General features: G+C 48.7%; 1 protein-coding gene and 1 pseudogene across 2 annotated transcripts in view; both read right to left on the bottom strand.

The window, feature by feature from the left end:
* GLTP (glycolipid transfer protein) overlaps window positions 1-23,761 on the bottom strand; it is a 29,647-nt gene that overhangs the window by 1,824 nt on the left and 4,062 nt on the right. Inside the window, exons 2-4 of one of the 2 annotated variants that reach the window (XM_011936199.1) lie at window positions 4,840-4,898; window positions 3,682-3,815; window positions 1,754-1,904 (exon numbers count right to left, since the gene is read on the bottom strand). In XM_011936199.1, coding sequence (XP_011791589.1) covers window positions 1,754-1,904; window positions 3,682-3,815; window positions 4,840-4,898 — 344 coding nt within the window. The remainder of the gene's footprint in view (window positions 1-1,753; window positions 1,905-3,681; window positions 3,816-4,839; window positions 4,899-23,761) is intronic. The other variant, XM_011936209.1, reaches the window with a different exon arrangement.
* Window positions 5,910-6,550, bottom strand: LOC105507989 (annotated as a pseudogene).

Here is a 23,761-nt window from a genome sequence, read left to right on the forward strand (position 1 = left end):
GTGATCCGCCCGCCTCAGCCTCCCAAAGTGCTGGGATTACAGCCTTGAGCCACCACGCCCAGCCAATTTTTTGTATTTTTAGTAGAGACAGGGTTTTACTATGTTGGCCAGGCTGATCTCCAACCTGACCTCAGGTGATCCACCTGCCTTGGCCTCCCAAAGTGCTGGGATTATAGGCATGAGCCACCCACCCGGCCAAATATTATTCTTTCATAATAAAAGTAGTAATAGCTGGTGTGGTGGCTCACGTCTGTAATCCCAGCACTTTGGGAGGCAAGGTGGGAGGATTGCTTTGAGCTCAGGAGTTCAAGACCAGTCTGGGCAACATGGTGAAACCTTGTCTCTACAAAAAAATACAAAAATTAGCTAGGTGTTGGTGGCTCGCACCTGTAGTCCCAGCTACTTGCGACACTGAGGCTGGAGAATCACTTGAGCCTGGGAAGTGGAGGTTGCAGTAAGCTAAGACTGTACCACTGCACTCCAGCCTGGGCGACAGCGACAGAGGGAGACCCCCTCTCAAAAAAAAAAAAAGGCAATAGCTTTGATGTACTGAGTGTAAACCATGTGAACCATGTGTCGAGCACTTTATACTGATTAATTTCATTTATTTAATGACTATTTTATACCTATTTGAAAGATGAGGATATTGAGGCTCAGGAAGGTAGGATCACAGTCCCCCATTTTTGTGTTGTGTGACCTTGTCTGAGTGTCACTGTCCTCATCTGGGAAATGGGGGTAAGAACAGTGCCACCTTGTGGTGCATTTGTGAAGATTACAATTCATGAGCAGCTGCCCTGGCCAGGTACACAGGACACACTGTTACTATTGAGGTGATGGTTTGAGGATTTGTAGGGGCAATGCACTGTGGAGATCTCAAGGGGCCCATGGGAATGGACTGTGTCTCCAGCTCTTCCGGGGTGGATGGCCCAGGGGCTGCCATGCATCTCACTCTGTGACCAGCTCTTCCTCTTTGGAACCATACTGGTTTCTGCTCCAGCCTGCTTGCAGACTGTACCCCACAGGAACACTGAACAGGGCCCATCAGCCACTCGTTCTCATGGCCACCAGGGTGGGCAGGCAGAGGGAGCTGCAGCAGAAAGGGTGGCCAGAAGAGGCCGGGCAGGAACATGTGGGTGAGATGAGGGCAGCAAGTAGCAGGTGAAGGGCATGGCGCAGGGCAGCCAGAGGGCCTTCAGACGTCTCCTGAGCAGGGCTTTCAGCCTGGTGATCAACTGTAGGGCCCTCACCTAACCAGGCAGGTGCTGAAGCCTCACTTCCAGGAGCCCTAGCCAATGTCACCCCAACACAAGCCACCAGGAACCCAGAGGGCCAGTGTCCTTTCAGCAGATGCTCCCAGGGGGAGGCCCTTCTTTCCCCGCATGCCCCATGTGGGGATCCAGGCTGAATTTGAGGGACCGTCAGGCTGGGTCACCTTCGACCTGGGGTCCTCCAGGGCTTTCCCTGTGGTTTCTCTTTTCACCCCACCATCAGGCCTTGCAGGCCGAGGCCCCGAGAGAGAAACACCGTGGAGTATCTACAGTGACACCCGCTGTGGCTTGAATGGGGCTGGCCAAGGGCACGGGAGGGGGACCTCTCCGTACACTAGCTTCATCCAAATAGATGGGGGAGTCCTTCCTGAGCCCAAGAGGGTAAACACAGCCTCACAGGCCAGGAGGCCTCGGCCGAGCAGGGGCAGAGTGGGGAGCAGAATCTGCAAGCTGGTGGTCCTTTGGGGCCTGTGAGGGCGGCTCACCTGGAAGATCTTCTGCACGATCCAGCCGTGGTACTTCTTGAGGGCCATCTCGTAGGCCTTGGTGGCGTTGACGCGGATGAGGTTGGGGTGGTTCTCGTCCCGCTCCCCGTCGCAGATGCTCTGGAGGAAGACCTGGATGAAGCGGAGGCCTCTGCAGCCCAGGGAGGAGAAGGTTCGTTAGTACCGTGCACACCCCTGTCGTGAAAGACCCTGATGGACTCTGAATTTGCCATCTACTGAGAGCCAGGAACATGTATACCCCAGAGGGAGTGGTTATTCCCTGGTCATCTTTCCCTGCTGCTTACAAGTAACGTGACCACTTGGCTCCATTCATTATCTCCCAAGCACCTTCTCTCCTCCAGGCCTGGTGCTGGCTCATGACAATAGTGACACTGGCTGTAAGATCCACGAGGGGTGGGTCTGGGCCTGCCTTGTCCATTTCTGTATCCACATGACCCCCACAGGCTGCAACATGGTAGGCAACCATCAGGCTTGAGGAATGAAGCCACAGTGCTGGCCCTTAAAGGGTTTGCAGACCACAGACTGTGGATATACCGGGCACACTGGCGAGACTGGCCCCATGTGCACCAGGTTCCCCGCCTCCGCTCCCCAGCCCTCAGCATCTTTGTAAGTCTGCTACATTGCTCTTCTGCCTGAGACCTCCCAGAGCATCCTCCAATGGCCACTCGAGCCTTTCCTCAAGGGGTAGGGTGATGTTTCGAGAGCCAGGAGAAGCAGATGGGGTATAGCAAGGAGTCCACATGGAAAAGCTCACCAGGGCCCTCCCCTTAGCACACATCATCTCACCTCTTGCTTCCCTGGGGCCTGTGAGGCTGAGCTTGGCACAATCAGCCCGTTTCACAGAGGAAAGCACTGAGGCTTCCCTAGAAAGTCTCAGTCACAGGCCAGGATGTGAACACTGCCTGCCTCACTGCGTGCCCCCCTCCCAGCAGGCTCTTTCCTTCGCTGCCCCTCACTGTCCCACTGGGGTCCCCAGGTGAGCTGCTCTGCTCCCTCCCTGCAGTGGGGTGGGGATCAAGTCAGGGTGGGGTGCTCTAAGGCACAGAAGCACTGGGTTTGAGGGCTGAAGAGTCTATAGCTGGTTGAGAACAGCATGGGTTCAAACCAGCCCATAGGATGTATTTGTGCAAATTAGAACTCCTCCTCACCGCCGGGCATGGTGCCTCACACCTGCCTCACACGGATCACTTGAGGCCAGGAGTTCAAGACCAGCCTGGCCAACATGGCAGGCCTGTCTCTACTAAAAATACAAAACTTAGCCAGGCATGGTGGTGCACACCTGTAATCCCAGCTACTCAGGAGGCTGAGGCAGGAGAAATGCTTGAACCCGGGAGGCAGAGGCTGCAGTGAGCCGAGATTGTGCCACTGTACTCCAGCCTGGGCAACAGAACAGGATTCTGTCTAAAAATAAAAAATAAAAATAAAAGAATTCCTTCTCCTCAAGATGGTGTACTTCTACCAAGAAATTGTCATAACATACAAATCCACTTTGTACGTGTGACCAGCCCTAAACAGGACACCTCTGTGCAGTAGGCAACCTGCATAACTGTGCTGGATGACATGGGCACGTGATTTGGCCTCCAGAAGTGCCAGCTGCCTCCTCTGTGAGATGCGAATAGCTACCACACCTAACTCACAGAATATGAAACCCAATCAGCATATAAAAAGCTTAGCACAATGCCCAGCTCAGGGTGTGCTCACATACTCTGATGGGACTGGAACCAGGAAGCATCACTGTCAGGCAAGCCCTGGCCCTTGGGAGGCCTTTTCCCAGTCATTAACTAGCATCACACTGGAAGGGCTCGGAAGTGACCTTCCCAGCCTGAGGTGACACTGCGGAACAGTGACAGGTTTGCTTTCCCTCCACTGCAGCACAGAGCCCAGGCCCTGCCACCTGAGCCCGTCACCTTTTCAGCCACATCAGTGCCAGTGTGGCCCCTACTTTGGGCCACTCTGCTCCATACATTTCTTTCTCCACCTCCAGGATGTTCTGCAGGGTCCGGAACTTGGCTGGGTTGGTGTCATACACGGCTTTGATTTTCTGAAATGGAGCACACAGGATTTTCCCTTAGTAAACTGCCCCCATAGACATCTGGCCCGCACGCTGGGTGAAGAGCACCCTACCAGCATCTCCCACTCCTTCCTGCCCTCCAGGAACAGCAAAGATAAGACCTGTAACAGTAACTATGACTGTTCACATGAGCCAGGATTTGCAAAATGCTTTACAGGCACTGCCTATATGATCCTGGTGGCAACCCTGAAGTTGCTGTCATTATCCCATTTTACAGGCAGAGACACTGAGGCTCACAGAAGGGCATGGACTTGTCCCAGGTCACACAGTTGGTACAAAGTTCATGTTCTCCAGCCACTACTGACACTGGCTCAGACACCAAGTATCTGAAGTTTTGCTCTGGTGGACAAGTGGAAATAGGTTCCGAGGATTCCAAGAAGTCCAGGAACGAAGGCCTCTGAGATGGAGCCAGGTAGGCCTGGGTCTGAATCCCAGCTCTGCCACTTACTTGCTTGTGACCTTAAGTGAGTCCTTCTCTTAAGGTCTCACTCTGAGTCTCAGCTTCTTCATCTGTAAAAAGGGGATAACACGGACCAGCCTCAAAGGGCTGCTGGGATGAAGAAATGAGATCATACAGTGTGTCCCGAGCCCTTGGCTGGGCCCTACATGGATTCTCACGGGCAGTCTACGGCGGGGGAGACGGCATCAGTAACTACCAGGATTGGAGAAGGGGAGGGCCAGACCAGTGCTGACTGCGGACTTTGGGACTTACTTGGTGGGGATAGATGAAAGAACCAGCAGGTTCCTTCTCAGGGTCAACCCTTTAATTAGACTTTGGTCCCAGTCAAGCTAGACTGGTGACCAGATGGCGAGACTGTGGAGGAGGGCAGAGAACATTGAGCCCTGATCGGGCAAGCCTGGGGCCCATCTTCTACGCCTCCATCTCCTTCCTCGGCCTGGGAAGCTTGCAGCTGGGACCATGGTGCTGGCAACCCAGGTAGGCTTAGATTCCTGATGCAAGTCCTAGGGTATGGCTGCCTGACCAGGTACGTACCGTGATGTTGCCGCTTATGTCTGCCTTGATGGGAGTAAACACTGGGGACCCAAGGCAATCTGGGGACAAAATGAGAAGAGAGATTGAGATGACCAGCAAGTGATTTTTCAGGGCCACTGCAGGCCGTGGGGACATGGTGGGTGGGTTACGTGGTGGGTCCCGGGGAGAGCTGAGTTGTTCTGGATGTTACTAAGGCAGCATGGGCTTGGGTGCAGCCCCCAGCTCCGTTCTCTGAGCTTCCTGTTGGCAAATGAGGCTACAGCACCAATCACAGAGGCATGATGAGGATGGCTTGAAATAATCCAATCCTAAGACACACATTTGATTCATCTCGAGAATCAGAATGGTATTTGTGTTTTGCGGTTTATCTTGAGACAGAGTCTCGCTTTGTCACTCAGGCTGGAGCACAGTGGTGTGATCATAGCTCACCACAGCCTTGACCTCTTGGGTTCAAGCCATCCTCCCACCTCAGCCTCTGGAGTAGCTGGGACTACAGGCACGCACCACCATATCCGGCTAATTAAAAAAAAATTTTGCCCTGGTGCAGTGGCTCACGCCTATAATCCCAGCACTTTAGGAGGCTAAGGCAGGTGGACCACTTGAAGTCAGGAGTTCAAGACCATCCTGGTCAACATGGTGAAACCTTGTCTTTACCAATATACAAAAATTAGCTGGGCGTGGTGGCTCGTGCCTGTAATACCAGCTACTCAGGAGGCTGAGGCAGGAAAATTGCTTGAACCTGGGAGGCGGAGGTTGCTGTGAGGTGAGATTACGCCACTATACTCCAGCCTGGGCAACGGAGTGAGACTCTGTCTCAAAAAAAAAAACAAAAAAATTTTTTTTTGCACAGATCTTGGTGATCAGGATCTTGTGTAGACCTAAGCTAATGGGTCTGTTTTTAACAAAAAAGATTTTTTTAAAAAAAGTGCTTAACTTTTAAAATAGAAAAAAGCTCATAGAATAAGGATATAAAGAAATTTTTTCTAGAGCTGTACAATGTGTTTGTTTTTAATTGGATAAAACATTTAATTTATTGGTCTTTGGGGGAAATTTGATGCATCACCACTATATTAGAACGGAGCCATTAATTCTGTAGCTTCATCAATATTAACTACTTTATTTTCATGATGCTACTGAGGAATCAGTTCTTTCTACAGAGGTTCAAGAGAAAGTCCTTCTAAGAAGTGTGCAAATCTCTTATATTTATTAGATTGGTGCAAAAGTAATTGCAGTTTTTGAATACAAAAGCTTTATCTACTCTGTTGACTTTTTCATCATTCATAACACTTATCTTTTTTTTTTTCCCCCGAGACAGAGTTTCACTCCCGTTGCCCAAGCTGGAGTGCAATGGCATGATCTCAGCTCACCACAACCTCCACTTCCTGGGTTCAAGCAATTCTCCTACCTCAGCCTCCCGAGTAGCTGGGATTACAGGCACATGCTACCACGCCTGGCTAATTTTGTATTTTTAGTAGAGGTAGGTTTCACTATGTTGGTCAGCCTGGTCTTGAACTCCCACCCTCAGGTGATCCACCCGCCTCTGCCTCCCAAAGTGCTGGGATTACAGGCATGAGCCACTGTGCCCGGCCTCGTTTATCTTCTTAAGATTAGTAGTAACTGGTTTTGCTTTGTTGGTAGCCTTAAAGTGTTTTCAGCTGGCTATGTGAAATACACTCCTGGACTTCTGCCCTCTGAATTTGTTCTCGGCCATTGTCTTCAATAGTAGCGTGCACCTATGTGTGTTTTTAAAGACAGGGTCCTTTGGCAACTGAAGAAAGATAAATAAAAATAAATAAATGCATAAAATAAAGATAGGGTCTTGTTCTGGCACTCAAGCTGGAGTACAGTGGCAAGATCACAGCTCACTGCAGGCTTCAACTCCTGGACTCAAGCAATCCTCCTGCCTCAGCCTCCCAAAGTGCTGTGATTAGAGGGATACACCATCACACCCAGTAGAATGTTCTTAAATGGAGGCGTTTTCCTTTCTTGGTAGGTCATAATATATGGGAGCATCGTATAATAGGTAACACTTTGGAGTTGATAAAATGTAGACCTGGAAACTGCCTGGCAGTGCCTGGAACTGCTGGAATCTGCTGAAATGTGAGCAGCCTGCTGCCTGTCTCTCCTCCGCTCCCTCTTTTGACACCCCCATGGCAGGCTGTCAAAGGACATCTTGCTCCTTACATGCAGGAAGTATGCAGGTTCTTTACTGAGCAGGCTCGATGTGGACTTTACCTTTGAGACTGAAGACAGACTACCGGGCTTCTGTGACACCTTTTCATTGTCCTTGCTGCAGTCCAGAAAAGTGAGCTCGCTAAGCCTACTACAGAGCCCAGGGGACAAAGACCCCAGAGCAGGCTAGAGGCAGGTGCCAACCCCACGGGAGTGAAAGGCCAATACCCAGGAGGCCAGACAGGGAACTCAGTGTGTGCGCCAAGTGACCACATGAGGGCAGAGGGCTAGGGGAGGAACTTCCTTAAGCCAAATTCCACCCAGGGTGACCCTGCACACCTGGCCAGCCACCTGGAACATTCTAATTGCAGCTATGAAAAGAGGTACATGAGAGAAACAGCATTAGACACTTAAGGAAACAGCCCATAGCCCAGTGGAAAGAAGGTGGGCTAGGGAATTCAGACAGACGGGGTGAGAATCCTGCACGACCACTCCCAAGCTGAGTAAGTCTCCTCGCCTCTGTGTGCCTCAGTTTCCTCTTGTGTCAAATGGGGCAATAATAGTACTTATTTCATATACTTCTTTAAGAAATTAAAAATAAGGCACCGAGGCCAGGCGGTAACTCACGCCTGTAATCTCAGCACTTTGGGAGGCCAAGGCGGGCGGATCACAAGGTCAGGAGTTTGAGACCAGCCTGGCCAACATGGTGAAACCTCACCTCTACTAAAAATACAAAAATTAGCCAGGCGTGGTAGCAGGCACCTGTAGTCCCAGATACCCAGGAGGCTGAGACAGGAAAATCGCCTGCACCTAGGAGGCAGAGTGAGCCGAGATTGTGCCACTGTACTCCAGCCTAGCAACAGAGCAAGACTCCATCTCAAAAATAAAATAAAATAAGGCACCAAATACATGTAGCAGAGTGTCCGGTGAGTGCTGAACACTCAGTACCTGGACTTCAATCATTTTTATGACCTCATATCATTACTAGGGTCAGGTGCTGTGACCCAGCAAATGACATCATTGTGGAAGCCACAGGATCCCCCAGAACCTCCACTGAGTGGGACTCATCCTTGACCTGTGCCCCTGCTGCTTTCTCTGTGCTCCCCTGTGACGCCCCACTAGAGCCGGGGCTGCCACCTTGCCCTGCTGCAAGCTCTGGGCATGCTGTCCTCATGCTGGGCCATGAGCAGTCTCCTCTTGGCAACTGAGCCTCTTTCCAATGTCTGCGGAGGCAAATTTCCCAACAATGGGCCATGCTGGAGCCTTCCCTATGGTGGTCACGTCAGAGGCTGCTCAGAGGTGCTGCGCCAGGGATGCAGGCAACGAATCCAGGGTGCTCTGGTCTCCCAGACAGGCCTGCCAGGCATCAATGGGGTGACAACTCCATGCCACCCTTTAACCTCACCTGACGGATCACTGACCTCCGCTGCATGTGGAGGCCAGCCTGGGGAAGTCATGCCACTTGTTAGTCCTGGAAGGTGTTCTCTTCCAGCACCGCTACCGCTGCCTCTCTGGAAGGACCATGCATTCTCAACTTACATAATAACGCCGGAGTCAAGAACCTCTTTCCTCCGCCAGTGACTACAGTGCTGCCAGCGGGTGCCAATTCCGACCCTCACAGGGGGCCAGGCAGGTGCCATGGATGGGCTACATGGGGACTGGCAAAACCCATCCAGACGTAAGGCTGTTCCTCAGCTCCAGCTGACGGCTTTACATCCACATCTTCCCAAAATGTATAATGAGCCAGACGTGGTGGCATGCACCTGTAGTCCCAGCTACTCGAGAGGCTGAGGTGGAGGATCGCTCAAGCCCAGGAGTTAAAGTTGCACTGAGCTATGATTGTGTCACTGCACTCTAGCCTGCACAACAGAGTGAGACTCCATCTCTTAAAAAAATTAAAATGTGGGCCAGGCGCAGTGGCTCGTCCCTATAATCCCAGCACTTTGGAAGGTCGAGGTGGGTGGATCACCTGAGGTCAGGAGTTCAAGACCAGCCTAACCAACATGGTGAAATCCTGTCTCTAATAAAAATACAAAAATTAGCCAGGCATGGTGGCACGCACCTATAATCCCAGCTACTTGAGAGGCTGGGGCAGGAGAATCACTTGAACCCAGGAGGCAGAGGTTGCAGTGAGCCGAGATTGTGCCACTGCACTCCAGCCTGGGCAACAAGAGTGAAATTCCATCTCAAAAAAATAAATAAATGAAAAATAAAAATGCATAATGTACAAAGGTTTACATTAGACTGATGGACAGATAGAGATATGGATAGATAGGCACAGTAAAATATTAATGGTAACATCTAGGTGATAGGTGTACAAGTACTATTTACTATAAAAACCTTTCAACTTTGCCACGTTTGGATTTTCTCATAGAAAACACTGAAAAAAGTAATGTCACGTTTTTTTTCTGCTCATAAAATCCTATTTGTTTTTCTACTTTTTTTCCCAAGTCTGTTTCACTGTTACAGTGATGATAGTCACATGTGTTACACCTTTGTTTTTTAAACCAACAGTCTTGCCACCAGACTTGAGCTCTGAAGAGGGCAGGGACCAGGTTCCCTGCTATGCCCCCAGCACCCAGCAGGTGCCTGACCCCAGCCAGTACTTGTATGACATCTGTGGAATGAATGAATGAATGAATGAATGAATGAGTGAGTGAATGAATGGACTGCGGGAAATGTAGAATCTGTCAGTGTATTTCCCTGCCAGGCTCTCCATCTCTGCACCCTCCTATGGTTCAGACTGACCCAACACACTGGTTTAAAGTACCTATCCAACCCAGATGGCAGAGGATATGTGAAGGGACTTGGGCCTCAGCTCCCCTGCTTATGAAATGGAAATCCTTCTAAGATGTTCCTCTGCAGGGCTGCTGTGAGAAAGAGGTATCACATGCAAAGTGAGGGCTCAAAGCACTGACCATAATTGTTTTTACTGCCATTGGCTGGTTTTCAACCAAAGCCTTCCAGTGAAGAAGAGATGATGGCAGGGCTTGATGACAGATCACCATCGACCATGGGTGGCTTATTAGCTTTTCTCAATGACTCAGGTCATTCAACATGCATTTCAGAGACGCAGAAAAATGTTATGCAGCATCCTTTTGCAGTTCTGAGGGGCCCTGCCCTGGTGGCAGGGAGAAAGGCTTTTTGTTTTGTGTTCTCCTGACCATGCGCTACGAGGGTCACGAGGCCGCCATGGTCAGCAGGAGCTGGGCCCCAACAGCAGCTGTTATTGTGTGTGGGGCCACCGCAGAGGGCCAGAGCTCCTGCTCAACAGTAAGGGAGGAATGTGGTGCCTCAGATGCACTTCTGGGGCTGGGAGCCTAGCAGAAGAGAGGGGAGGCGAGGCAGGGGCTGGGAACGCCACCCCAGACTCCACTTCCACGCTCTACCCACAGGGAGTCACCGGCAGGAAAGGGAGCTCCGCATGCATCTGTGTTATGTAAACATGCTGAAGCGGGTCTAGAAGCATCTGGAGGTGGGCTGCCTTCTATTAGCAGGGGCATCAACCTGGGCAGTGGCATTGAAGCAGTGGCATCCACAGTCCTAGGTTTGAATCTCAGCTCTGGTGTGAGTTTGGCCAAGTGACTTTAACCACTCCAGAGGTGCTGTGCAAACAGGAAGTGCTCTGTATATACTTGGGCTGAAGCCTGTTTCAACATCACCCACTCAAGGCTCTAGGCTTATGTTTGCCTTTGGTGCAGTCCAAGGACATCAAGTCAGAAAAGCCAAATGACTTGCCCAGGTTACACTCCAGGGAGTGCCAAGACACAATTCCAGAGCCAAAGCTGCTTCCACTACACCCGTAACCTTTCTGTCTAGAATGTTACTATTCTTTGAACTCAAAGAATGATTCTTTGAAGTCCTGTGAACTCAGAGAAAATAGGAAACCAGAAGACGATTTTAATTCCCAAGCATGTGGTGGCTTTTCTAATAGTTTATTTTACTTATTTATTTATTTTGAGACAGAGTCTCACTCCGTCGCCCAGGCTGGAGTGCAGTGGTGCAATCTAGGCTCACTGCAACCTCCGCCTCCCGGGTTCAAGTGATTCTCCTGCCTCAGCTCCCTAGAAGCTGGGATTATAGGCATGCGCCACCACACCCAGCCTCTGATAGTTTAAATTCAAGCCTGCGCCTGCTCTGAATAGAGCATGACATGTTTCTATCAGGCTCTCGAGCCTTCCGTTTCCTACAGAATGCAGCCCTAACCCCAAATTACCCTTCTTGTTTGACCAGTTTTGCAGTTACCCCAAACTTGTTTTTTTTTTAATTGTTGTCAGCAAACAGGCTCTTTGAAATGCCACCCAGAACCTGTCTACCTGGAGGGAGGGAGGGGACTTGGAGGGTTTTCTAGTTCATGACCTCCAGGGAGAAAGGAAGCTGTCTTTTTAAACATGTTTTACTTATTCTTCTTCTTATTATTATTTTTTTTTAATAGAGACAGTGTCAGGCCGAGCATGGTGGCTTACATCTGTAATCCCAACACTTTGGGAGGCCAAGGCGGGCAGATCACCTGAAGTTCGGAGTTCAAGACCAGCCTGACCAACATGGTGAAACCCCATCTGTACTAAAAATACAAAACTTAGCTGGGCGTAGTGGTGCAAATCTGTAATCCCAGCTACTTGGGAGGCTGAGGCAAGAGAATCACTTGCACCTGGGAGGTGGAGGTTGCAGTGAGTTGAGATCACGCATGAGACTCTGTCTGAAAAAAAAATAGAGAGACGGGGTCTTACTATTTTGCCCAGGCCAGTCTCAAACTCCTGGGCTCAAGCGATCTGTCTGCCTTGGCCCCCTCAAAGTGCTGGGATTACAGGCGTAAGCTGCCATGCCTGGCCTGAAGCTGTCTTTAAAAAAAGAAAAATCATATTTGGTCCCACCATCTTCTTTCACAGACCCAACTAGAATGAGCAGATTCCAAATACAGTAAAGCCTTGGTTATCTGGAACAGCTGGCAAATGGCCCCTTCTGTTTAATGGAGAAGGCTTTTTCCAATGCACGCTACTGAACTCACAAGGCACAAGGAAAGAAACCAATAAACCTAATTATAAAAAACAGAAACCTCCTATATGGGGGAAAGGAGAAATTCCACCACCAACTAAAGCCAAAAAACTTGGGGGGCAGACAGTAGACAGTCTGTGTAACAAACGTAACAGAAAAAAGGCTAATATCCCTAATATGTAAAGAGCTCTTACAAATCAGTAAGAAAAAAACAACAGCCCTATAGAACAATGGGCAATTCACAATAGAAATGAAAAGATGCTTAATCTCAATAATAAGACAAATAAAAACAGTGAAATATTTTCCATCTACCATATTTTTAAAAAGTCTTGCTATATTGCCCAGGCTGGAATGCAGTGGCTATTCACAGGTGCAATCCCTCTACTGATCAGCATGGGAATTTTGACCTGCTGTTTCCAACCTGGGCCACTTCACACCTCTTTTTTTTTTTTTTTTTTTTTTTGAGACGGAGTCTCCCTCTGTCGCCCAGGCTGGAGTGCAGTGGCCGGATCTCAGCTCACTGCAAGCTCCGCCTCCCGGGTTTACGCCATTCTCCTGCCTCAGCCTCCCGAGTAGCTGGGACTACAGGCACCCGCCGCCACGCCCGGCTAGTTTTTTTGTATTTTTTTAGTAGAGACGAGGTTTCACCGTGTTAGCCAGAACGAGCTCGATCTCCTGACCTCGTGATCCACCCACCTCGGCCTCCCAAAGTGCTGGGATTACAGGCTTGAGCCACCGCGCCCAGCCCAGTTCACACCTCTTTAAGCAACCTGGTGGGCCCCTTTGCCAGGAGGTCACCATATTGATGCCAAACTTAGTGCAGACACCCAATCAGTGTAGCACACTACAGCCAAGAACTCCTGGGCTCAAGTGATCTTCCTGCCTCAGCTTCCTGAGTGCTACAGCTGTGCACCACTGTGCCTGGCTCTCAAATACAAATACACCATCAGCATTGTAGCTCAGCCATCCTGGATGGAGCTCATCAAAATGTAACACAAATGTCACTGCTTTCATAGTGGAAGCCATTTGTAGCTTTCTAAACAGGGCCATCATCAAAAATACGAGTTATGATAAAGATGTGGCCCAGAAATGTCACTGGTCCCCTCAAACTGTCACTAAATGACTCTAGATGGTGTGCCTTCAGGCTTTTAGGACAACTGGACAGCTTTGTGTATCTTTTTTTTTTTTTTTTTTGAGACAGGGTACCACTGTGTTGCCCAGGCTGGAATGCAGTGGCACAATCATGGCTCATTGTAGCCTGGAACTCCTGGGCTCAAGCAATCCTCCCACCTCAGCCTCCAGAGTAGTTGGGACTATAGGTGTGCACCACCATGCTGGGCTAATTTTCTTTCTTTTTTTTTTTTTTTACTTTTTGTAGAGACTGGGACTCACTACACCATTGCCCAGGTTGGTCTTGAACTCCTGGGCTCCAGCAATCCTCCAGTCTCGGCCTCCCAAAGTGCTAGGATTACAGGCATGAGCTACTGTACCTGGCCAACTTTGTGTATTTTTTTTAAACTCCTGTTGATGGTTGACAGCTACTTCTTCCTGCAGTGCTTCAATTATTTATTTTATTATTATTTTTTTTTTTGAGACAGAGTCTCACTCTGTAGCCCAAGCTAGAGTGCAGTGGAGCAATCTCAGCTCACTGCAACCTCCGCCTCCCGAGCTCAAGCAATTCTCCTGCCTCAGCCTCCCAAGTAGCTGGGACTACAGGTGCACGCCACCATGTCAGGCTAAATTTTTGTATTTTAGTAGAGACAGGATTTCACCATGTTGCCCAGGGTGGTCTCAAATTCCTGAGCTCAAACGATCCACCCACCTCGGCTTCCCAAAGTGTTGGGATTACAGGCGTTAGCCACCGTGCCCAGCCAAATTCTTTTAGATACTTAAAAACCAAATAGCCAACAGAATCAGAATCTCCTGCAAAGAGGAGGCATGCACCAAGGAGAGGTTTCGTGCATGGCCTCTGGGACAACTCTGACTAGACAAGGGCTGTCTGGGGCCTCCTGCCTGGGTCTCTGCCACAGTTCAGATGGGTGACATTGCACAGAAAGCAGAATTCCCTATAAGCCAGCAGTGACCATATGCTACACAGCAAAATCACACTAATTTCTTTTTTTTTTTTTTTTTTTTGAGATGGGGTCTCATTGTGTCACCCAGGCTGCAGTATAGTGGCACAATCACAGCTCACTGCAGCTTTTTTTTTTTTTTTCTTTTTGAGACAGAGTCTCGCTCTGTCACCCAGGCTGGAGTACAGTGGCACGATCTTGGCTCACTGCAAGCTCTGCTGCCTGGGTTCACATCATTCTTCTGCCTCAGCCTCCCGAGTAGCTGGGACTACAGGTGCCCGCCACCACGCCCAGCTAATTTTTTGTATTTTTAGTAGAGATGGGGTTTCACCATGTTAGCCAGGATGGTCTCGATCTCCTGACCTGGTGATCCACCCACCTCAGCCTCCCAAAGTGCTGGGATTACAGGCGTGAGCCACTGCGCCCGGCCTCACTGCAGCTTTGACCTCCCAGGCTCAAGTGATCCTCCAGCCTCAGCCTCTGGAGTAGCTGAGACTACAGACACATGTCACCACGTCCAGGTAATTTTTTGTTTTTAATTTTTTGTAGAGATGGGGTCTCACTTTGTTGCCCAGGCTGGTCTTGAACTCCTGGCCACAAGTGATCCTCCCACCTTGGCCTCCCAAAGCACTGGGATTATAGGCAGGAGCCACTGCGCCCAACCTCATTTCCTCTTTTTCTGGCCTCAAGAGAGTTGAACAGTACTGGTCGTTATGCTCTTAGCAAGACCACAGCATATATCTGGAAATTTCCATCCAAGCTGCCTCTTCAAACAGCCATCTCTTACGACACGGGATGTTCCTGATGTTGAGTAATGAGGTGACCAAATTGCCCTGCCCTGGCCCACCCTCTCATTTCATCTCAGGAACAATGTTCAGGAACAAAAAAGCACTCTTTAATATGCACAGCTTGCTTCACTTTCAGCCTGTGTGATTCAGGACAGAACACACCTAACCCAATTCATAAACAGTTATTTCCAGAAAGGAAGAACAGGATGCAGATGTCGCGATGCTACAAGCCTGGTGTGGGGAGGCTTTATTGTAAATTCAATGTTTTTTTCATAGCTGAATAATAAAGTTCAGTTGTTAAACATATGAGGCAGATTAACTTTATAGGTCCCAGGTTACAAGGATTATAATGGAAGACACTCAAATTACAGCTGATGGAGATGAATCATTTATTAATCTGGGGGTGTGGGTTGTCATGGCTCAGTTTACAATAAGGCCTATTTTTAAGGATATGAGCCTTGAGATTACCTACATTCCTAAAACGGGTTCCTACTCTGAGTCTACTATCTGAAGAGGAAAGAATGTTTACAAAACAATTCAAAATACTGCTTTAAAGACTTCATCCCCGGGCCAGGCACAGTGGCTTATGCCTGTAATCCCAGCACTTTGGGAGGCCAAGGCAGGTGGATCACTTGAGGCCAGGAGTTCAAAACCAGCCTGGCCAACATAGTATAAACCCATCTCTACTAAAAACCAAAAAAAAATTAGCTAGGGATGGATGGTGGTGGGCATCTGTAATCCAAGCTACTCAGGAGGCTGAGGCAGGAGAATCACTTGAACCCAGGAGGTGGAGATTGTAGAGAGCCGAGATTGATTGCGCCACTGCACTCCAGCCTGGGCGACAGAGCGAGACTACTTCAAAAAAAAAAAAAGAAAAAAGACAAACTTACCCTCATGACATGCCAACTATTTGTCCCATAATTGCCCCCTGTTCAGGAAAAAACAGTGTTGAAGAATGATGCAGTTGGGAAAATCCTTTTTTTATTTTTATTTTGGAGATGGAGTCTTGTTCTATTGCCAGGCTAGAGTGCAGTGGTGAGATCTCGGCTCACTGCAACCTCCACCTCCCAGGTTCAAGCGATTCCCCAGCCTCAGCCTCCTGAGCAGCTGAGACTATAGGTACTCACTACCACGCCCAGCTAATTTTTTTTTTTTTTGTATTTTAGTAGAGACAGGGTTTTACCATGTTGGCCAGGATGGTCTCGATCTCCTGACCTCATGATCTGCCTGCCTCGGCCTCCCAAAGTGTTGGGATTACAGGCATGAGCCACCACATTCAGCTGGGAAAATTATTTGTCCTTTTTTTTTTTTTTGAGACTCTCACTCTCTCACCCAGGCTGGAGTGCAATAGTGTGATCTTGGCTCACTGCAACCTCCGCCTCCCAGGTTCACGCCATTCTCCTGCCTCAGCCTCCCAAGCAGCAAGGATTAGAGGCGCCTGCCACCATGCCTGCTAATTTTTGTATTTTTAGTAGAGACAAGGTTTTGCCATGTTGGCCAGGTTGGTCTCAAACTCCTGACCTCAAGAGATCTGCCTGCCTGGGCCTCCCAAAGTGCTGGGGTTACAGGCGTGAGCCACTGCACCCAGAAAGTTTCCTCATTTTAAAAATGAGGCTCATAATGGACTTTTCTTCAAAGCGTTGCTGTGACGCTTAAATAAAGTTGTATAAATAAAGGCCTAAGCACAGTTTCTGGTACCTAGTAAGTGCTCAGTGAAAAAGAAGGTATTAGGCTGGGCACGGTGGCTCATGCCTGTAATCCCAGCACTTTGGGAGGCCGGGGCAGACAAATCACCTGAGGTCAAGAGTTCAAGACCAGCCTGGCCAACATGGTGAAATCCCATCTCTACTAAAAATACAAAAATTAACTGGGTGTGGTGGTGTGCGCCTATAATTCCAGCTACTTAGGAGGCTGAGGTAAGAGAATTGCTTGAACCTGGGGGGAGGGTGGAGGTTGCAGTGAGCCGAGATCACGCCACTGCACTCCAGCCTTGGCAACAGAGCAAGACTCCATGTCAAAAAAAGAAAAAGAAAAAGAAAAGAAAAAGAAGGTATTATCATTTATGCTTATTATTATAAACTATATCATCATCACCTTTCCCAACAGACAAAGCTTTTCTTTAAAGAGAAAAATCTAGAAAACAGTTATTCCAATGATTAAGAAATCAAAACAGAAGGAGAGGAAGGCAGGCAGGAGGGAGAAAAAGAATTATTGACTCATTGATTTATTGTTAGGGGTAAAATTTGCAGAAATCTCCCCATCAAAAAATAATGACTTCAAATGTATTCCAGACCGTTAAGACAGAGAACTCAGAAGGGAGTGAAGTAAGGAACTTGGAGGAACAGCAAGGCAGAACATGAATCATTTCTGAACACAGGGAAGTGTGAGTCGACTGCCTAACTGCCAGGGTGGAAAGCAGAGGCTTCTAGAAGGCCCTGGAGAGGGCTGATCCACTGCAATGACTTTGAAAAGCTCAGATACAGTTAACGCTCTAACAAGAACCACAAACAAGGCCTCCATACAAGTACTACGGTAAGTATGTAACAAAAGGAGTTAACATTCATTCTGACAGGTTTTTACTGAAACAATGAAACCCAAGACTAGGACCCAACATTTCCATTCTTCTTCTTTTTTTTTTTTTTTTTTCCTGAGACAGAGTCTTGCTCTGTCCCAGGCTAGGTACAGTGGCGTGATCTCGGCTCACTGCAACCTCCGCCTCCTGGGTCAAGCGATTCTCCTGCCTCAGCCTTCCGAGTAGCTGGGATTACAGGCTTGTGCCATCACACCCGGCTAATTTTTTTTTTTGTATTTTTAGTAGAGACAGGGTTTCACAATGTTGGCCAGGCCGGTCTCAAACTCCTGACCTCATGATCTGCCTGCCTTGGCCTCCCAAAGTGCTGGGATTACAGGCATGAGCCACTATGCCCGGCCCCAATATTTCCATTCTAAGAAGCTCATTGAAATAATCACACTGTCATGCCAGCCGGGAACTTCCTATCATTTCCCTTTCTGCCCTAGAAAGGATTTCCAACATCTTCCTGTTTCCTGATGTGGTGCTGGTCTCCCCTGTTACAGTGCTAGACCTGCTGCAAAGTCCTGTGGACATCTCTCTGAACACGGTTTCCTCTTCGGGAAAATGGTGCCAAATTCCTCCTAAGTTCATCATGAGGATTAGAAATGAGTTACTGTCTAATTCAATGCTTGATCCTGGGAGCCAGTCAAAATAGAGATGACGCTAGCTATGATCACGGTCATACATTATATTTTATAAAGCCCTGTGCCACTAATTCCTCCCATTCCTTTTCAGGTGGATATAGGCTGGGCGCCCATGATGCAGAAGCCCATTGGTGGGTCCTGGGAGGGCCTGACTTCTGCCCCAAGGGATTCACAGTGGAGGGCTATCCCTCCAAGCATCCCTGTGCAGCAGAGGAGGGGCTAGATGAGTTAGCAAGCAACTGTAGTCTCTCCCCTCCTACTCGATCCTGTCTCTTCCTTCTGGCAGCAGAGAGGCCAGACTTCAGGCTCTGACCTCAAGGGCCAGATTTTTCTGAACACAAAGATCTAATCACCACCATCCCAGGACAGGCTGGGTGGGTGCCACTGGTCTGTATGTACTCTGGCCTTTGGACATTATAAAGGAGGCTGCTGGAGCAACTGTCAGACTTAAGCAGCCATGCAGCTGGCTCTGTGCCCTAGCAGTCATTCACCAAGTCAGGCATTGATTTTGGTGCTCCCGCCCGGAGCCACCACATCTTTCCACAGGTAGGACGGACAGCCCTAGACCTTTAGGAAGTGGGCCTTTTGCCACACAGCTGGTGGGAAACGGAGCTGCCAAAAAGAAGCCACCTCAGGGCCTCTCAAGCTCAGGCTGGCTCAGCCAGATGCCAATCTCCATGTTTCCTTCCACTCGTCTATACACGGTGTTCAGGGCATGGATGTCAGAGGAAGAGAATCAGACTCAAAGTGACTTCTCTCCTCTGAGCCTCAAAAACAGCCAACTCATGGGCTGTTACGCACATGGACAGAAAAACACAACGGGGCCCTCAACAGCCCTCCTTCCAGATGGTTCTCTGGCCAGGTGGGATCAAGAGTGGGCCCCGCCAGCATGGCACTAGCACACATCAGGTGCTCCTGAAGGCCAAGAAAGCCTCACTTACTGCTTACAAATGTATCTCCGAAGTCTGCCAGCAGTTTCAAAATTGTAACAGCCATTGCAGAAAGTGTCTATCTGGGTTCTTCCTCCAACAAGACATTATTTGTTTCATCTTCTCAGGGTCTATCCCAGGCACACAACCGAAATCCCATTCCTCTAGAATCCAGCTCTCAACAGTCAATCCAAATGGTAACTCACCGGCTTATTAGGAGGTTTAATACAGTTTCTTGTTTTTCTTGGGATATTCTACACCAAGCTTGTCCAACCTGCAGACTGCAGACCGCAGACTGCATGTGGCCCAGGACCGCTTTGAATGTGGCCCAACACAAATTCAGAAACTTTCTTAAAACATTATGAGATTTAAGTTTGTTTGTTTTTCTTTTAGCTCGTCAGCTATCGTTAGCGTTAAGTGTATTTTATGTGTGGCCCAAGACAATTCTTCCAGTGTGGCCCTGGGAATCCAAAAGATTGGACACCCCCGCTCTATACAAAACCAAAAAATAAACAGGTATTAGCATTAACTTTAAATTTAAAACAAAGCAGAGGCCGGGCGCGGTGGCTCAAGCCTGTAATCCCAGCACTTTGGGAGGCCGAGATGGGCGGATCACAAGGTCAGGAAATCGAGACCATCCTGGCTAACACAGTGAAACCCCATCTCTACTAAAAAAAAAAAAAAAGGCCGGGCACGGTGGCTCAAGCCTGTAATCCCAGCACTTTGGGAGGCCGAGATGGGCGGATCACAAGGTCAGGAAATCGAGACCATCCTGGCTAACACAGTGAAACCCCATCTCTACTAAAAAAAAAAAAAAAGGCCGGGCGCGGTGGCTCAAGCCTGTAATCCCAGCACTTTGGGAGGCCGAGATGGGCGGATCACAAGGTCAGGAAATCGAGACCATCCTGGCTAACACGGTGAAACCCCGTCTCTACTAAAAAATACAAAAAACTAGCCGGGCGAGGTGGCGGGCGCCTGTAGTCCCAGCTACTCGGGAGGCTGAGGCAGGAGAATGGCGTAAACCCGGGAGGCGGAGCTTGCAGTGAGCTGAGATCCGGCCACTGCACTCCAGTTTGGGCGACAGAGCGAGACTCCATCTCAAAAAATAAATAAATAAATAAATAAATAAATAAATAAAACAAAGCAGAAAACGTTGCAAGGCTGTGGTAGGTGGTCCCAAATCTCAGAGGATGCTTGTTGCAGTGGGGGAGCTTCTAACTCACAGATCAAGGGCTTCAGGTGGGGCTGGTTCCCAGTTAGCCTGATGTCCCAGATGAAGGAAAAGCCAGAGCTGAGGCCGGGCGCGGTGGCTCACGCCTGTAATCTCAGCATTTTGGGAGGCTGACGTGGGCGGAACATGAGGTCAGGCGTTCAAGACCAGCCCGGCCAGCATAGTGAAACCCCATCTCTAGTGAAAATACAAGAAATTAGCTGGGCATGGTGGTGTGCATCTGTAATACCAGCTACCGGGGAGGCTGAGCCAGGAGAATCACTTGAACCCAAGAGGCAGAGGTTGCAATGAGCTGAGATCATGCCACTGCACTCCAGCCTGGGCAATAGAGCAAGACTCTGTCTCAAAAAAAAAAAAAAAGCAAGAGTTGAGCGCCGTGGCACACGCCTATAATCCTAACGACTCAGGAGGCTGAGGCAGGGGGATCACTTGAGCCTAGGAGCTGGAGGCTGCAGTGAGCTGTGATCACCCCACTGCACGGCAGTCTGGGCGATAGAGCAAGACCTTGTCTCTTAAACAAAACACACACACACACACACACACACACACACACACACACACACACAACCAGCCAACTTGTTTGGGGCTTTTCCCACAAGATGATTTCAACACCCCAGTCATTTTCTAATTTACATTCAAATAGGAGTTACAGACCAGCTTGGCAGGCTGTTTAAGCATTACACACCTCAGAGCAAACCTGCATGTCTGGTCTGTGGCACCCATGCCACCTGTCATGTGGACAAGTCATCATGGTGCCAGCAGAACCACTGGATTTCCTCAAGTACCTAACCAGGCTGGCTCCACTGGGGGTCCTCTCCTTTACAAGAGAGAAAGCCAGGACAGCAGGCATGACAGCAAGAGCACCACATAAGGAGTCCAGAGGCTTGAGTTCTAGTCTGGCTTTACTGGTCACTCACTGGCTGTGTGACCCTGAGCAAGTCACCTAACCTCTCTGGCCTCAGTTTCTTTGGCTGTAAAACAAGATAAATCTCTGATTCTAGGCTGTTACTGCTCCACTTCCCCAAAATGGAACAAGCACTGAACCAAAAGTGATGGAAAACCACTCTTTCTGGGTTCACTCTAGGACTATTTAATGAGTGCCAGATACCCAGAAGGCCAGATTCCACAGACATCCGTTTAATTAAGGTAAGAGGCATGAAGAAAAATCAACCCCAGAATTTGGATCTCAGGAACTGAGAGGTGGAAATCATGACCTTCAGCTCTTCCATCTCTAGTCTCTCCCTAAACAGTGAGAGCAAACAGGTATCATCTCACGCACCACTCTAACTGACCTGGAGTGGCTGTGTTAAGAAAGATGCCGAGGCTGTGTTTAGGCTCAAAGGGGAAAACAGCATCATGATTGATTGATGATGTCTGCCACAAATACAGGCTATGAAGGGGGTTATGTATTTTAATTTAGTCATGTATCTTATTTTAGTTTAGTTTAGTTTATTTATTTTGAGACGGAGTCTCACTCTGTTGCCCAGGCTGGAGTGCAGTGGTGCAATCTCAGCTCACTGCAACCTTCACCTTCCAGGTTCAAGGGATTCTTCTGCCTCAGCCTCCCAAGTAGTTGGGATTACAGGTGCATGCTACCATGCCTGGTCAATTTTTTTTGTATTTTTAGTAGAGATGGGGTTTCTCCATGTTGGCCAGGCTGGTTTCCAACTCCCAACCTCAGGTGATCCACCTGCCTCAGCCTCCCAAAGTGCTGGGATTACAGGCATGAGCCACTGTGCCTGGCCTAGTCATGTATTTTAATTTGGAAAAAGAGAGAAGGGCCCAGCATCTTCAACAAGAACCCAGAAGAATGAGAATGGAATGAAAAGCAGTCATTCAGCGAATAGTACTAGCACCGAGTGCGATGCACTGAAATAACTCAAATTCACAGAATATGATAGGGTCTATGGGCGTCTAAGAGAGTCAGGAGAGATGTTCTGGATAAGATGACTCCTTAAGGATTAGTAGAACCTAGACAGGCAAAAGGAGGGAGGTGGGCTGAAGAGCAGAGTGGTCCACCAGGCAGAGGAGCTAATGTGGGGAAGCTCTGGCGGCTAGAGTATGACAATAGTGCCACGTGTGGGGTTGGAAACCATTCACAAAGGCTGAAGCACAGGTTCCACGCTGGGATGATAGGGAACCACACAGGTTTCTAGACAGGGAGTATCAAGAACTAGATGTTACCTAAGTCTCCATGCCCCTGCCCTCCCATTGTTAATGCTTTAGAACAGCCACAAAATTGACCTTCAAAATGAGAAGGAGCCCTCCCAGAAGTCAGTCTTGCAAACTGATCGGTCAGGAAAGATCTGATTACTGGGTCAAGGTACGGCGAGAAGATAAACAAAGGGCTGGCCTCTAAGTGGATGTAGTAAAACCTGTACAACTTGGGAGATTCCAATTGGAGATAAGGAGGAAGGGCAGGCCCAAGATATGGATGCTCTAAGCCAAGCAGGCAGGAGGCTGGCCCACTGCCAACGCACACTGAAGCAAGCCCAACTAATGCTGTCACAAACAACACCTAACAAAGCTTTAAGAAATGTGGCTACTCTAACAGGTTAAAGCACTCTTCAGCTCTGCAGTGTCACTTCCAAAAATGAGAAATAACCAAAGGAGTGTACACAGAAGTGTATACAAGGATGTTCACTGCAGCACTGTCTGCCAGAGCCTGACATAAGAAGCAATGTGAATGTCCAGCAGTAGGGGATTGGTTTAATAAATTATACCACATTGAAACAATACAATTGGCCAGGTGCAGTGGCTCATGCCTGTAATCCCAGCACTTTGGGAGGCTGAGATGGACGGATCACTTGAGGCCAGGAGTTCAAGAACAGTATGGCCAAAGTGGTAAAATCCCATCTCTACTAAAAATATAGAAATTAGCTGGGCATAGAGTCATGCGCCTATAATCCCAGGTACTTGGGAGGCCGAGGCATGAGGATCACTTGAACCCAGGAGGTGGAAGTTGCTGTGAGTCGAGATCATGCCACTGCACTCCAGCCTGGGCAACATAACAAGACCCCTGTCTCTACAAAAATAAAAATTAAAAAAATTAGCTAAGCATGGTGGCACATGCCTGTAGTTCTAGCTGCTCAGGAAGCTGAAGTGGGAAGATTGCTTGAGCTCAGGAGTTCACATCACTGCACTACTCTAGCCTGGGTGACAAAGGAAAGCAAGGAAAAGAAAGAAAAGAAAGGAAAGAAAGGAAGAAAGAGAAGAAAGAAAGAAAGAAAGAAAGAAAGAAAGAAAGAAAGAAAGAAAGAAAGAAGGAAAAGAAAAGAAAAGAAAGAAAGAAAAAGAAAGAAAGAAAGAAAAGGAAGGAAGGAAGGAAAGGAAGGAAGGAAGGAAGGAAAGAAGGGGGGAAGAAAGAAAGGAAGAAAAGAAAGAAGGAAAGAAAAAAAATAAAATAAAAAAATTTTAAAAAAAGGAAAGAAAGGAAAGGAAGAGGAAGGAAGGAAAAGGAGGAAAGAAAAGGAGAGACAGAGGATTGACATAAAAAGATGGTCATGCTATATTGTTGGG

The sequence above is a fragment of the Colobus angolensis genome, unplaced genomic scaffold, assembly GCF_000951035.1.
Source record: "Colobus angolensis palliatus isolate OR3802 unplaced genomic scaffold, Cang.pa_1.0 Scaffold10, whole genome shotgun sequence".
Lineage (NCBI taxonomy): Eukaryota > Metazoa > Chordata > Mammalia > Primates > Cercopithecidae > Colobus > Colobus angolensis.